Source organism: Podarcis muralis, chromosome 6, assembly GCF_964188315.1.
Source record: "Podarcis muralis chromosome 6, rPodMur119.hap1.1, whole genome shotgun sequence".
NCBI classification, from domain to species: Eukaryota; Metazoa; Chordata; class Lepidosauria; order Squamata; family Lacertidae; genus Podarcis; species Podarcis muralis.
The window spans coordinates 47729548-47743255 of NC_135660.1; the positions used below are offsets into that span (position 1 = coordinate 47729548).

At 41.6% G+C, this 13708-nt stretch overlaps 1 protein-coding gene across 2 annotated transcripts; it reads right to left on the bottom strand.

Moving 5' to 3' along the window:
- Positions 1-374: 374 nt before the first annotated feature.
- On the bottom strand, positions 375-12310 carry SMNDC1 (survival motor neuron domain containing 1). 2 transcript variants are annotated; one of them, XM_028730322.2, is made up of 6 exons: positions 12158-12310; positions 9963-10082; positions 7313-7455; positions 5399-5560; positions 3938-4091; positions 375-2488 (listed from the first exon to the last, which is right to left on the bottom strand). In XM_028730322.2, the coding sequence occupies exons 2-6, from the start codon at positions 10080-10082 to the stop codon at positions 2351-2353; spliced, it is 717 nt and encodes a 238-aa protein (XP_028586155.1). In that variant the 5' UTR covers positions 12158-12310; the 3' UTR covers positions 375-2350. The 2 variants fall into 2 exon arrangements, with proteins under 2 accessions (XP_028586155.1, XP_028586156.1); XM_028730323.2 differs by lacking the exon at positions 12158-12310 and adding an exon at positions 11811-12093.
- Positions 12311-13708: the final 1398 nt, after the last annotated feature.

Below are 13708 nucleotides of genomic sequence, written 5' to 3' on the forward strand. Positions count from 1 at the left end.
CAGCCCAGTTTTCCATACAAGTGCACAAATCTCCTGCAGTAAGTTAAAAGAACAGTAGGCTCTGCTGCACTGGCCTCCAGCTTTACCTGCTTTGAAAAGAAGTGAAATGCTTTCCCATAGGAAAGTTAGCTATTCAGTCACAACAAACAACAGAATCAAGATATTAATCCTGGCAGTTTCTCATCTCAGGACCCAAATATTCAGAATTTGAATGATCAGCTTCAAGGACAACTGAAAATCCTGCCTCAATATGCATGTCTTCCTAACAGGTAAACTGTCATCAATCATCAACTCCTACAATTCTGACCATATTACGTAATTTCATACCAGTTTTAAATTTTTTCACATTTTTAGATTCTTTGGAACAAAGCCAAGAGGTTTTGAATTCTTTATTTTAATAAAAGTTAAACATACAAAACTGAAATCAACACAGTCATAAAAATTACCTCCTCCTTTTGTTAACAAGAAGAACCTCTCTCTATGGATGGATTCTAAGCTACTAGATATGGATTTTAGGCTCAAGTAAACTGTCAGACATTTACACTAATCAGTGCATCAACAAATGCTGATGGTTCCTGATCTTATTTAATTCAGAAAACAAATTACAAAAGGGAACTACAACAACATAATATACATGGGAAATGGAGTTCAGATTAATGAGCAAGAATTACTCTTGTACGAGAAATAACTAAATCCAGTCTTGTTCATTAACTTAACACCATATTTTACAAAAATAATTATCTACACTGTATACAGGGCTATACGTTAACTTTTTGTGTCAGACACATTTCAAGATTGAGAGATAGACTACAACCCTAAGCAATACGTATGGCAAAGGGAAGCAATTGCATCCACAAGATACAAATAGGCCTGGACTTTTACACATGGTTTCCCAAATAAAATCAAGGAGGGCCAGCAATACTAACGTAAGTTAAACCTTGTAAGAGGAACCTCCTGTTGCATTTAAAAAAGCTGGATAAGCACACAAAAAATTCAGCACAATGCAGGTGACTTGCCATATTTACCAACATAAACGCACTGAGTAATTCTCAAGAGGAATAACTATTTCTATATGTAACATTTGACTCTTTGAACACTTAAAAGTGCTAATCAAACCTGCAAAGTGACTGAATACATCTTAGGAAGCCTACAGGTAGGTTCTCAAGACCTATAAATCAAAATGTTCTGCTCCTGACAATAAATATGCTTACCTGCTTGGCACTAGCAAGTGCTTTTTTTTTCTTTCTGGTGAGAACCTCCACCTTCTTGAGCTGGGAGGATGGTGGAATCTTCAAGACTTTGGATAATACCCAACTAAGTTAAAGCAGACCCCCTGATTTCAGTGGGTTTGCTCCAAGTATGAGTTGAATATCACCCCTTGTGTTGAATTCAGAGATTCCCCTAGTTTTTCTCCATACTCAGAAGAGGGCAAGAGAAATCTACATCAATTTAAGATGAGCCTTGGGGGGAAGCAAGACGTCCTGCTGCTTTCGAAACAGTGCAAGATCTGGGGGTTCCTTCCACCACCCTCCCAACCTTGCAGAGATTTTGCAAAGTGGGAAAACAGCAGTGTATCTTCCTGCTTTTCAAGGATTTTCTGAGGCTCAGTGTGACAGAGACAAGCCCCTGGTTCTACCACTATCCAGCCTGGACTAGGGGAAAATGACAGGGACATGCCCCTGAAGTCACACTAAGCTTTAGAGCATCTCTGAGATTTCATGTCAAAGCTCACTCCCTTCTCCTCAGTTGAGTCAATCATGAGCACAAATTTTGCCTACCAAGACCAGTCTGTTTCTGGCTTATGAATCATTAACTGGAGATTAGATGGCCCAGATTCATTACAAGCCAAGGAAGCAGATGCAGATTGTGATCAACTAACAATTGACTTTCAAAATAGAATAAAATCCAGAGAAAGTCATCATAATTATACTAGTTCTGCAGGAGTTACAGTGCTTAACAGCTATCCTGCAATAAGATGGCAGGCCTGTAAGCACATAAGAGGGAGCAAGGAAAGCTGGGATAACTATTTTATTTCACGACCATTTGTTTGATGGCATTCCCAACTAATGCTATAGGGATGGACACTTGAGAAATCAGACACTTCAGGATACTGCAAAGGGCATTTCTTCAACACAGTCTGACGTGTGCACATTTATGCAATTTACATCTTTAAGAGCAAAGGGGTCATCTGAACAGCTATTACCTTGCTTAAGGCTTGTACCAGCATAAGCCAACTGATGTCAACAACCATTTTCACTATGCGCCAATAGTTTACTTTTAGAAAAATAGAACAATAAAAAGGTAAATGTAAAGCCCTGCAGAAGTGATGTTAAGTCATTTTCTCCCTCAATTACTGGGGCATCAAATGTCTGACATTGTACTTGGATGTATCTTGGTACTGTGTCATGGGTTTGTCTGCAATTCCACACGTTCCAACTCCAACCTTCCCTGTTACGCTCTCAGGAGAAGCAAAGATGCTTCGCTTTACCTGTGGAACAAATTAAAAGCACCAATTGTAACATTTTCAAATTTCAACAAGTCAGCAAAGGAGTGCTAATATCAAATGTTCACATGCATCATTCAAAAAGCAAAATACAACTACATTTTATTGATCATTAAACAGGAACCTTTAACAAAAAAGCTGTAATTGGAAATGAAGCACTTCTGCTCTGGTCATGGCACTCAGCAAGTCCTATTTTCTCCCAGTGAACCACTACAGTTCTATAAGGGTCCTTTCAATGCACAAAGAAGGGCTAAAGGAAAACAAAACCTTTTTTGCCCCTATAGCTATAAACTTCATAAAGTGTCACCAGCCTCAGTTGCCTGAAGTGTCTTCTGCATGCTCTGTTAAGGGTATCTTTACAATGTGGTGCTTATTAATGTTTTTCCTTTGCCACCACCACTCAAAATAATTTAGCATACAAACAGCACACACTAAAAACCTAACTCACATATCAATGGGTCAAACAGAGTGCGAGTTATATTTGGCAATACCAAACTCGAGAATATGAAACATACAAAGAGCTTTGTACATTATGGCAGCCTAAAAGCATCATAGTGCAAGCAACTATGCCACAAGCTTTATAGCATGAACTTTTAACTTTACAGGTGCTACTATTGGAACAGTTGTTATCAGAAATCTGTTGTTCAAACACAAAGAATTATACTCAAACTTTGCTACAGAAATGGCTGATTCAGATATCCAAACAGCTGGAGTTTGCTCATGTCCTTACTTGTTTGTGCTTTGCTGGTCACCAGCACCCATTTTGGGCAAAAACCATAGAAGGGAGAGTCATCAGACAAATCAGATATCCCTTTGTCTGGCTTTTGCTTATTGGCTGCAACAGTCTCAGGCAGAAAGCATGGATTAGAAATGTTTCCATAGGAAATAATGGAAATTGCGAATGCTTGCCTAGCGAACAATTTCCTGGAAATGCATTGTGCTCAGAAACTGGGACCTGCATGCATATCCATTAGTTTATCCCACCCTATCTGCAGGGACTCAAACTAAGTGTAGTGATATTTAACAATACAGTGGTACCTTGGTTACAAACACCTCGGGTTTCAGACTCCGCTATCCTGGAAGTAGTACCTCGGGTTAAGAACTTTACCTCAACATGAGAACAGAAATCGCACGCTGGCAGCGCAGCAGCAGCGGGAGGCCCTATTAGGTAAAGTGGTACCTCATGTTAAGAACGGTTTCAGGTTAAGAATGGACCTCTGGAATGAATTAAGTTCGTAACCAGAGGTACCACTGTACATTAAGAATATTATAAACAGATCTCTCCCATTGTATAATCCAGAAACAAACAGCTTTGCCTATAATATTATTTTGTCTTTGTCTGGGGGATTACTCCTGTGCTGCCATACATTTAACACTGCTCCTCTTCAGCAAGAAACCTCTATGAGTAAGCTACTAATGCAAGCATATACAAACCTGGCCTTTTTTGTTTTTTGAATAAGCTCTGTTGTTGAACTGCTGCCATTTGACTTTCTGGTCCTCTCGCTCTTGTTCCAGTTCTTTGATTCGCTGGGCCTTTTTCAAAGCTTTCTTCTTTTTATATTCTCGTTGCTGAGCAATCATTTCTTTTCTAAAATGAGAAATGGCACTGAAGGTTACTTATGTACCTCAGTTTCCTCTTCAGAAAGTCTAAGGGCAGTAATGTGTCATGGGAAGGTGGTTGCTATACAATCAGGGCAAATTTTCACAAAACATCAAATATGAAGAGATTAAGCCGAGGTGGTTAATTCTGAGTTATCAATACTGCCTTACATCCACATCTTTACCCACCAGAACTGCCTTCTTTTTACAACACTGGCAGTTCAGCCACAGTATATGGCAATGGTTTTGTATGGGCATTACATCTACATTGCAACCAACTGGAAGCCCCACATCACCTTTGCTTTAACTTCACTTTTGTTCTCAGAACATGTAGATAAAAGCAAGGATACACTGATTAAGAGAGTCTCACCTTGGGCTAGGTGAATGTAAAGATAAACTCTCAGTACAATGGGGCTTCAGCTGTCCAGGCCCATTTCATTCTCCAGCTGTAGAAAGTGCTGTCATTCCTTCTGTAAAGCAATCTGTGCATTGCAAGTTTCAATAAAGCACAGCAATCCTACTTTCATGCACTACTACGAATAACGGCTCTCTTTCAGAAATCAGTTGAAACTAGCTAATGTCTTGCTAAACACAGAGCAACTCTAGCTCAGAATTTGTCCCAGGGGAAATATACTACTACATAGGCATGGAGCAATCATTTTGGAGTTCATGAGACTAACCAACTCCGCATGATAAGCATTAAAGTTAGTAGCACAAACCAGAACACCTTCATCATAATCTCAAACCACTATGTATATGTTCACAGTAGGGATTGAGGATAAATTAAGAACTGCATTTTTAAGAACTGACCTAATTCACTCCATATATTTCAATCCATATTTAAATATTCTTTTTCATTTGGATTTTTTAAAAAAATCACAGATTAATGTGAAATTGAAAGGGACCTATGAACAAGCACAAGCAGAACAGAAACTGACACATTTGACCATCCTTAGTTCTTAGTACCAGTTCAGTCCTAAAATGGCAAAGACTGTTTTGGGCTTTACAAGTTTCCCTAGGTTGGACCTCTAAAATTGGGGCAGCGAAGCCCATATCCTAAGGCATTATTTAATTTGGGGGGAGGGAGAATAGACAATGTGCATTACCTCTTTCCCAAATCTAGGGTAACTACGCAGAGTATGGTTCAATAATATCTAAGGATAGTGTTGACTTCTATGACTTTTTTGCTGTAAAATCACCTTTGGGAAGAGATGATTCATCAGCAAAGTAGCCTTACAGCTCTTCTTATTGCTATATGACACACTGAGCCAACTGAAAACTGTTTCAGCCACTTACTTGGACATGGGTTTGTTGCCACTGTCTTCCTTTGCTTTCCTTCCCTCTTCCACAGGTTTCAGATTGAGCAGGGGTGTGACTTCAGCATTGCCATATCCCGAAAAGGTGACTGCAGCTGTGCCATTCTCTTCATCTATCTCTTCAATTTCAGCTTCATAACACCTGTAAAGATATCATGGCTGTAAGCATGTGAGTAATGGTTTACAACTCAACCCTACAAAACTTGTATTTGCAGTGATTAATATTAATATTAAGTTTCAGGACATTCCTGCTTCATTTTGGATTGGCATTTCAAGTCAAAACTCTTAAAACATAAATTCTGTTCAAGAATTGTCAGGTGCCTGGCATACAAACTAGTTACAATCCTAAAGTCCAAGAGCTGGTTAGTCAACTGATTTGAAATAAACTTCAGTTTTGAACCTTTTGTTACCACATATATATTTTCACCTTCACACATTTAACCTGACTTTTGTTTGATTTTGTGAGAACTAATTTGTTTAATAGAATCTGGAGGATTCATGTTTGGCTGTTTTATAATTTGTACTAATTTTCACCACCACAAGAGGCATTCAGTCACAATACCCATGTAATTCGAAGTTCTATGGGACTTACATCTGAGGAGATATGTATGCATAGGATTACAATGTGAGATTGTAATTTGACAGAGGTTTCACTGCCCTCATATAATCTGCCTCTCTGAAAGCAAGCAGTGAATTACTAACGTAAGAAGATGGATTAAGAAAAGCATTAAGCAATGTAGGGTTTGTGACAGTAACTTAAATGAAGATAGATAATCAAGGTAATTATCTATTTTTCTCAATCACATCACCTGATACTCAAAAGCAGTACATCCTGAAGTAAACTAAGTGGAATGTCTGGGCCCAGGCATCTCAGGGGCCTAAATGGAGAAGCGGAAGGCCATGGCAAGAAAGAGACCCCAACCTTGCAGAAAAAGAACTGCTGGTTGTCTTCTTCCCATAAGGTATTAAAAAAATATCTCTACCAGCAGAAGGCAGGTCAAAGGCAACAGGACTAGGAGAAAATGTGTTGGTTCACACCATCACTTTCTGCTGTCAGCAAATCATACCAAACAGAATGACTCTGAGGGGTTTACTGCTGCATCCCACTTCAGCAAAGACCAAGGTGAATTGAATTTCTTCTGGTGGAGGACCATCACTGATTCACTTTGGAAATGTGCAAAAGGATACACCCTAGTGGTACATCACTATTTGTGAAGGGAGCTCTAAATGTCTTTATTCAACCCTCTTAAAATATTTGCCTGTGGATAGTTTTGGGAAGGATGTTAAACACCCTGCTTTATATTCCCTTACCACCATGTCTGGATGGGTGCAACAACCACAGATCCTCCCAAAAGCAGCAGCCTTCTACATGTACACAATTGTGAGCAAGGACCTCTGCTTTCTCTAAGCCCATTCCTGCCCCACTTCAAAGAATAAATTTACAGTACAGAAAAGGGGGAGGAAGCAGTGGAAAAGTGGAAAACTTCTTTCCCTACTGCCACCTCAATGGTTCCCAAGTATCTTAATACAATCTCAACAGAGCTCCAAGTTTTGAAGTAAATGACATTCCTATTAACATTTTCAGATTAGTGATGAAATGTATACACAACAGATTTCAGTTACTGCACACCAGATTTTTCGAAGGTGGCAAATTTTAAAAGATATTAGAAGCCATATTATAGTCTACAACGTTCTAGTCAAATTAAACAATTAAAACAATGGACCTAGCTCTAAAGTTTAATATATTTTGTATTTGAAAAATACAAGATCCAATCAATGATTTTTACTGAACTGGTGCTCAGCCAAAGAGGAGAGTATAAACCAAAGGGAAGTATCTTACCATGGAACTGTATTATTTCATGTAACTGTTACAGAAGTTTGTTTCTACACTTACTGTCCATCTTCACTCCATATTGCCATACATCTGTCTCCAACCTTCCATGTGTGACTTGGAGGAGCAGAAGCAGAACTGTCAGAACTTGCAAGTGTTTCTGAAGGTTGTGTTGAAAGAAGGTCTTTGGTTAATTCTATAACTTCCTGGGGATGGAAAAGAACAAGTCGTCAAACACAGTTTAAGTAGTCTCACCCCTGCCCATGCATGAAGACTATTTACCAACTGCGGTATTGCTGGCAAATGGTAGCAGACTGAACAACACATGAAATCTGTCCGCATAATTTACTAAAGGTTTTTCTATAAGCTTTGGGAATCTGGTTTCTTAGCAAGTATCTAATACTACTCCCATAGCTCATCCCAATTTTAATATTGGGGGAGGGCAGCAAGGAAATTTCTCGTTTGCATTCTCCTCTTTGCATTACAAATGAATATGATATTTAATGGAAGAGTAAAAAGTAGACTGCAGAAAATGATACACAACTACAGAATGGAGTTTTCTGCTCTCCTTCCAGTGATAAAGCAAGTATTACTGAGACTTTTAAAAAAGAAAATTATTGTGCAATGAATGCACTGGCTAGTGGAAGAAATAGGTTTTTCAGCAAGTTTTCTTGTTTGAATACTGAAAATTGTTTGAATACTGAAAAACTGTACTTATGTGAGAATAGCCCACTATACACAAACCAGATACAAAGAATGAACGCATACAGAAAATACTTTTCTTTATAAAATACATATGAGCAAGGACTCAGTAGTTTCCTGCATATGTTTTTTGCTATTTAGAGATTATAAAGAAAACTATTAATAGGCTATAGCTACAGGTAATTAATTACATGTATTTTAGATTTTTTAATCTACTGGATTGTATCCAATACTGTTGTCCCACTTGTGCAACAGAACTTCTCTTTCCTTTCCTCTCCCTTGTACCCACTCAAAATCTGTTCCAGAAGGTTGGGGTAGCCTCTGAAGCAGATTTTTGGGATATCCAGGGAAAGGAGAGGAAGGTAAAACACATAACACATTGTTGTCAAACTAATTTCCCTCATCTACTTTTTCTTCCTTCCTTCCGCTTCCCTTCCCCTCCTCTTTTTCTCTTGTCCCTTTAATTTGTAACCATGGGGCGGGGCCTGTGCATCATTTCATTTAGGCAGTAAGCCTGCCACCATCATTGAACTTTTGATTTGAGATGAGCTTCTCTGAGAGACTGTATCTGCCTGAAAGGTGGAATAAAAATAGAACAAATTTTAACAAGAAAAGGAATAATTTAATACATATGCACCTTTCATATCTGATGCGATTAAGACTTGTCTTTTGTCCTCAGATATTGGCAGCTGAACAATAAGCTTGTAAAAGGCTGCTCTTACATGTAGAAATGGCAAAGAAAACATGAATGAACAAACAGACCATATGACAAATTCATTTGCAAAATACAGTCTAAGAAGAACAAAGAGCTAGAACCACTGATGACTGTTTAGTGCTTGCAAGGCACACCTGAGTCATATACTAAAGATAACAGCACACATAATAGTGCATTATCTAGTATTCTAAATTTGTTTCCTAAAAGACTCTAGTTTACAGTGTTTTTCAAAAAGCAAAACTCAAATGAACACACAGATTAACATTTACTCCAGGACAGTGCTTTTTAATTTGTGGTAATCATTCCACCTGGCTTAATGTAAAAGATTACAAGTTTTTTAAAAAAGCATTTAGAGATCAGTGTTAAAGTACCAGTATTAAAAGACTGCATACAGCACTGAGCAAAATATAAAAGTACGAGGTTCTATTGATTAACCAGCTACATTAACCCATTAAAACTTTTTAGCAACTAAAAAGGTGCCCCAATTGACTGAGCAGAAGGTTCTTAAATATACATATTTTCGGCACACAAGCACTCATAAAAATTGTGGGTGGCAAACACCATCTTTAAAAAGGCATTTTTTCTCACGCACAAGCAAATGCCTTTTCTGAGATAATAACTCTTACAATTCACATGTGAATCGTCTGAAAACAAAATGGCTTATTTGTTCATTTATTTCAGGGGTCAACAAACTTTTTCAGCAGACCCCTCAAACCTTGGGGGGGGGGCCACACTATTTTTTTTGGGGGGGGGGGAGAACGAATTCCTATGCCCCACAAATAACCCAGAAAGGCATTTTAAATAAAAGCACACATTCTACTCATGTAAAAACACAAGGCAGGCCCCACAAATAACCCAGAGGTGCATTTTAAATAAAAGGACACATTCTACTCATGTAAAAACATGTTGATTCCCGGACAGTCTGTGGGCCAGATTTAGAAGGTGATTGGACCGGATCTGGCCTCCGGGTCTTAGTTTGCCTACCCATGATTTATTTGACTTATATGGCCCCCTTCATCAAAAGATCTCAGGGCAGTTTATTGCTTCAGAACTCTCATTTTTACTCAGGTGCATATTTTATGTCAATTTAATTGCTAAAAATTAATACAATTGAGATGCCTTTAATCACTTTAATGAGATGACAGCCCTAGTTCTTTGTGAAAGATTTTAAACCCCAACATTTAGCACATCTCGTTAATATCACCATAGTAAATTCTTTGACACTGACAGCGTAGAAGATGCTCTTCACTATACGTGTAAAAACATTTAAGTTACAAAGCCTTTTCTTATTCTCACCTGTAAGTCTTTTTTGAGTTTTAGTAAATCTTCATTTTCTCCATTTCCCGTCAAAGCAGCTTCAACTTGTTGGAGCTGAGCTTTATAGCTAGCTAACTGTTTTGCAAGGTCTTCTGACATCTGGAAAGGGAAAAAAGGCATTACAAAATACTGAGGGGAAAGTCTGTTTGAAAACAGTCTTGCAGAGGCAAAATACTTAGAATGCAAATAACTAATGACTTAGTGCAGCCTTATCAATAACAATATTTATTTAACTTGCCTTGGTTGGAAACTCCAGCTGGTCCACAGCAGGCTTCCCAAATAATGCCAGATTACCTTGGCAGTAATCAAGTTATAAGGTAGTCTCTTTTGTATGGTTTGTTCCCTTACTGCTGTGTTAATGTTACAATAACAGAATCGTATGGGGTAAGTAAACACCTGTTTCCACCCTGGGACACCTTATGTCCCTGCCCTATACCTTATGTCATATATTACATATGGTGGGAGACAGGTAAACTATGTTTGTTTTTTGCCCAAAGTAAAATTTGCAAGTAAAGGTAAAGGTACCCCTGCCCGTACGGGCCAGTCTTGACAGACTCTAGGGTTGTGCGCCCATCTCACTTAAGAGGCCGGGGGCCAGCGCTGTCCGGAGACACTTCCGGGTCACGTGGCCAGCGTGACAAGCTGTATCTGGCGAGCCAGAGCCGCACACGGAAACGCCGTTTACCTTCCCGCTAGTAAGCGGTCCCTATTTATCTACTTGCACCCGGAGGTGCTTTCGAACTGCTAGGTTGGCAGGCGCTGGGACTGAGCAACGGGAGCGCACCCCGACACGGGGTTCGAACTGCCGACCTTTCGATCGGCAAGCCCTAGGCGCTGAGGCTTTTACCCACAGTGCCACCCGCGTCCCCAAAAATTTGCAAGTACTGTACTACTAAGCTGTAGTTGATTTCAAGCCACATGGGTTAATGAAATAGGGATTACTGGCACTGGCAAGCACTAATTGGCAATACTTCCTTTTTAGATGTTTACATTTTTTTATTTATCTGTTGCTGTACACCACCCTAATGGTCCTGTTACTTAAAGGTAGCTTACAAATAGATTAAACATTCTGCGCATTCACAGATTCTCTGTTGTATTCAGTTTTCCAGAACACAGTCCTTGAGAAGTATTCAACTGTCCTCAACACAAGAGTCATTTTCAGCATCATATTGGACAACCAAACTCCTTGCCTGACCTTGACTAAATCCTTCTCTCTTAGCATTAGTTCCCATAAGGAAATTCACAGCAACACATGGGTTGTGTTTATGGATCTTCTGCCACAATTTTGTTATCTAGCCTTGGACAAACCTCTTTCCTCAGTCTTTGTCAAGGTGACAGATACAAGATGGTACAGATCACAGAGTGGGTGAGGCATGGAGCAGAGCTGGGGTGGAACTCTTGAGCATCACCCTAGTGCTCACTTTGGAAATATAAAAAATGAAAGCAATCCAAACACAGATCCTTTGTTAATACATAAGAACTATCCTAATCCTTTCAACACCAGGTGTGAAGTTTAGAAAACACTATCTGTACAGAATGAGCAAAAGCCAAATTTGGTAGGAATGGCTGGAATAGCACGTGACCTGACGTACTATTTTTCAGGGGATGGAAAGTATGGAAAGAAAATTCTGCATGCCAACACCATACTGTGGACAATACCCTCTTTATAATCACATTACACAGGATACAACCCGCCAAAAAAGGACTTGACTCCAATTAAAAGGCCATACGCCGAAAAAAGCCCGCAAAAGCGGTGCCATTAAAACCCAGCTGTCCTGCTACAAAGAAGCGGAGGTTTCGGGACAGAATGGAAGAGCCGAGACGGACCTCCCGTAAAAAAACACAGTATAATCCTCGGAACACAGAAGGCGAATCTTGTAAGCCGACGAAACAGGCCTCCACGTGCGGCAAGCCCGCAGACAATGGCTGGCCGTAGACAAAACTTCAGGCGGCCGAATCACTGGGGACCGGGCGGAAGACGCGCCTGGGCCTGAGGGAGGGCCTAACGGAGGCCCCGGAGCGAGTGAGGAAGGGGCCGGAGGCCTGGAGAGCCGAGCGCCGTGTGCGGAGAGGGGAGGTCGTGACGGAGGGTCGAGGGCTGAGGAGAGCGAAGGGCCTCCCCGCCTTCGCCCCGCGAGAGGAGAGGGAAGTGGGGGAAGGGCCGCGCCTCTCACCTTGGCCTCGCGCGCCGAGGGCCTCTCTCCGTCCCGTCAGGCCTCAGGAGAAGCGGCTGTGCTCGCGCGCGCGCACCCACGCGAGATTTGACCCCCCCTCCCGACCCCCAACAAACGTCGCCCCCTCCCTTCTTGCTGCTTCCTAGCGACGACGCAAAGAGCCCGGTCGGCGGAAATGAACGCTCGCGAGAGGGGGAAGCCGGACCTGACGAACAAGCCGGATCACATGACCACTCCGGGGGTGGGGAAAGCAGAAACCAAGAGGAGGAGCGAAACCGATACTTCCGACTCCCAGTTGCGATTCCTTGGAATCCTCCATGTGCGGGGCGAGAGTGGCGGAAGTGCAAAGGAAGTCGCGTAATAAGTAGCGTTCGGCATGTGAGAGTCAACCCAAAAAACCCAAAGAGCTTATTATTTAAACTGATCGAATCTTCTAGGGGAGAATCGGAGCGGGATTTCTGTCCTTCTGAAATAATTATTTTGGCGGGGGGCACCGCTGCTTCTAACTGCCTTGTGCTCAGGTTCTCCTCGCTGGTTCCTCGCAGGCCTCTGGCTGGCCACTGTGAGAACAGGATGCGGGACTCGGTGGGCCATTGGCCTGACGATCCATTGGCTCATGCTTTGTTCTTGTTATGTACCTGGGAATAAGCCCTGTTGGATCCTAACGGAGCAAAACTCTTAATCTCAAGGTCATGAGTTTGAGCCCCACGTTGGGCAAAAGTTTCCTGCATTGCAGTGGGTTGGACTAGATGACCCTCATGGTACCTCCCAACTCTACAGTTCTATTATTCTAATATATAAGCCCACTGGCAGGTACAGCCTTATTTTAATTATGCAACCAAATCAGCCTGAACAAATTTAAAAAGGAAGGGAAAAGGGGCTTGGTTCCAAGGAAAAGGACTCTGGCAATCCCACCCACCATTGAACCCAGTGGGGTTTACGTCAGGGGTCAGCAACCTCCGGCCCATGGACCACAGGCAGCCCACGGGGGTTGTTTAAACAGCCCACGAGCTGCCCCCGAACCGAGCTGTCTGCTCGGCGAGTCCCCACGCACTGCGCTAAACCGGCGCAGCACAGAGCGGGGACTCACTTCCACGGTGCCAGAAATTGCGTCTGCGCAGACGCGATCCAGCCCACACAGCGAGCTCCGTGAACCGGCCCAGGCGAGGTAAACCTTGCCGGCCCCGGCTTTACGTGATTTTGGCTTTAGGCGTGATCCCTGGAATGTAACCCCCATGTAAATTGCATACCCTCCAACACTTCTCTACTGAAAATAGGGACATTCTATTCTACATCAGGAAGCTTCTCCTGCGTTTGAGCTCTCGGCACACGTATCCATCATAAACACATATACACATTGTGGGACCACAATGCTAAGATTGGAGACAAGCTTCTGTCTGCTCTCACAACTTGAACTTTGAAGCACGTGTCAAAATGGCACTTGGAAAGTTACCCAGTCAGGATCTGCCCTTCTGTGAGATCCAGTATCCCACCCCTGGTGGAGACATTTCTGAGCAGGATGGACCACTGTTCTTATTCAAAATAAGGCAA

Excerpts from the sequence above, each read along its gene's own strand:
- SMNDC1 (XM_028730322.2), bottom strand. The coding sequence starts at position 10,082 with ATGTCAGAAGACCTTGCAAAACAGTTAGCTAGCTATAAAGCTCAGCTC. Across the intron at positions 7,456-9,962 it reads AACTCAAAAAAGACTTACAG|GAAGTTATAGAATTAACCAA; the intron begins GTGAGAATAAGA and ends TTCCATCCCCAG. Across the intron at positions 2,489-3,937 it reads CAAAAAACAAAAAAGGCCAG|GTAAAGCGAAGCATCTTTGC; the intron begins GTTTGTATATGC and ends TTTGTTCCACAG.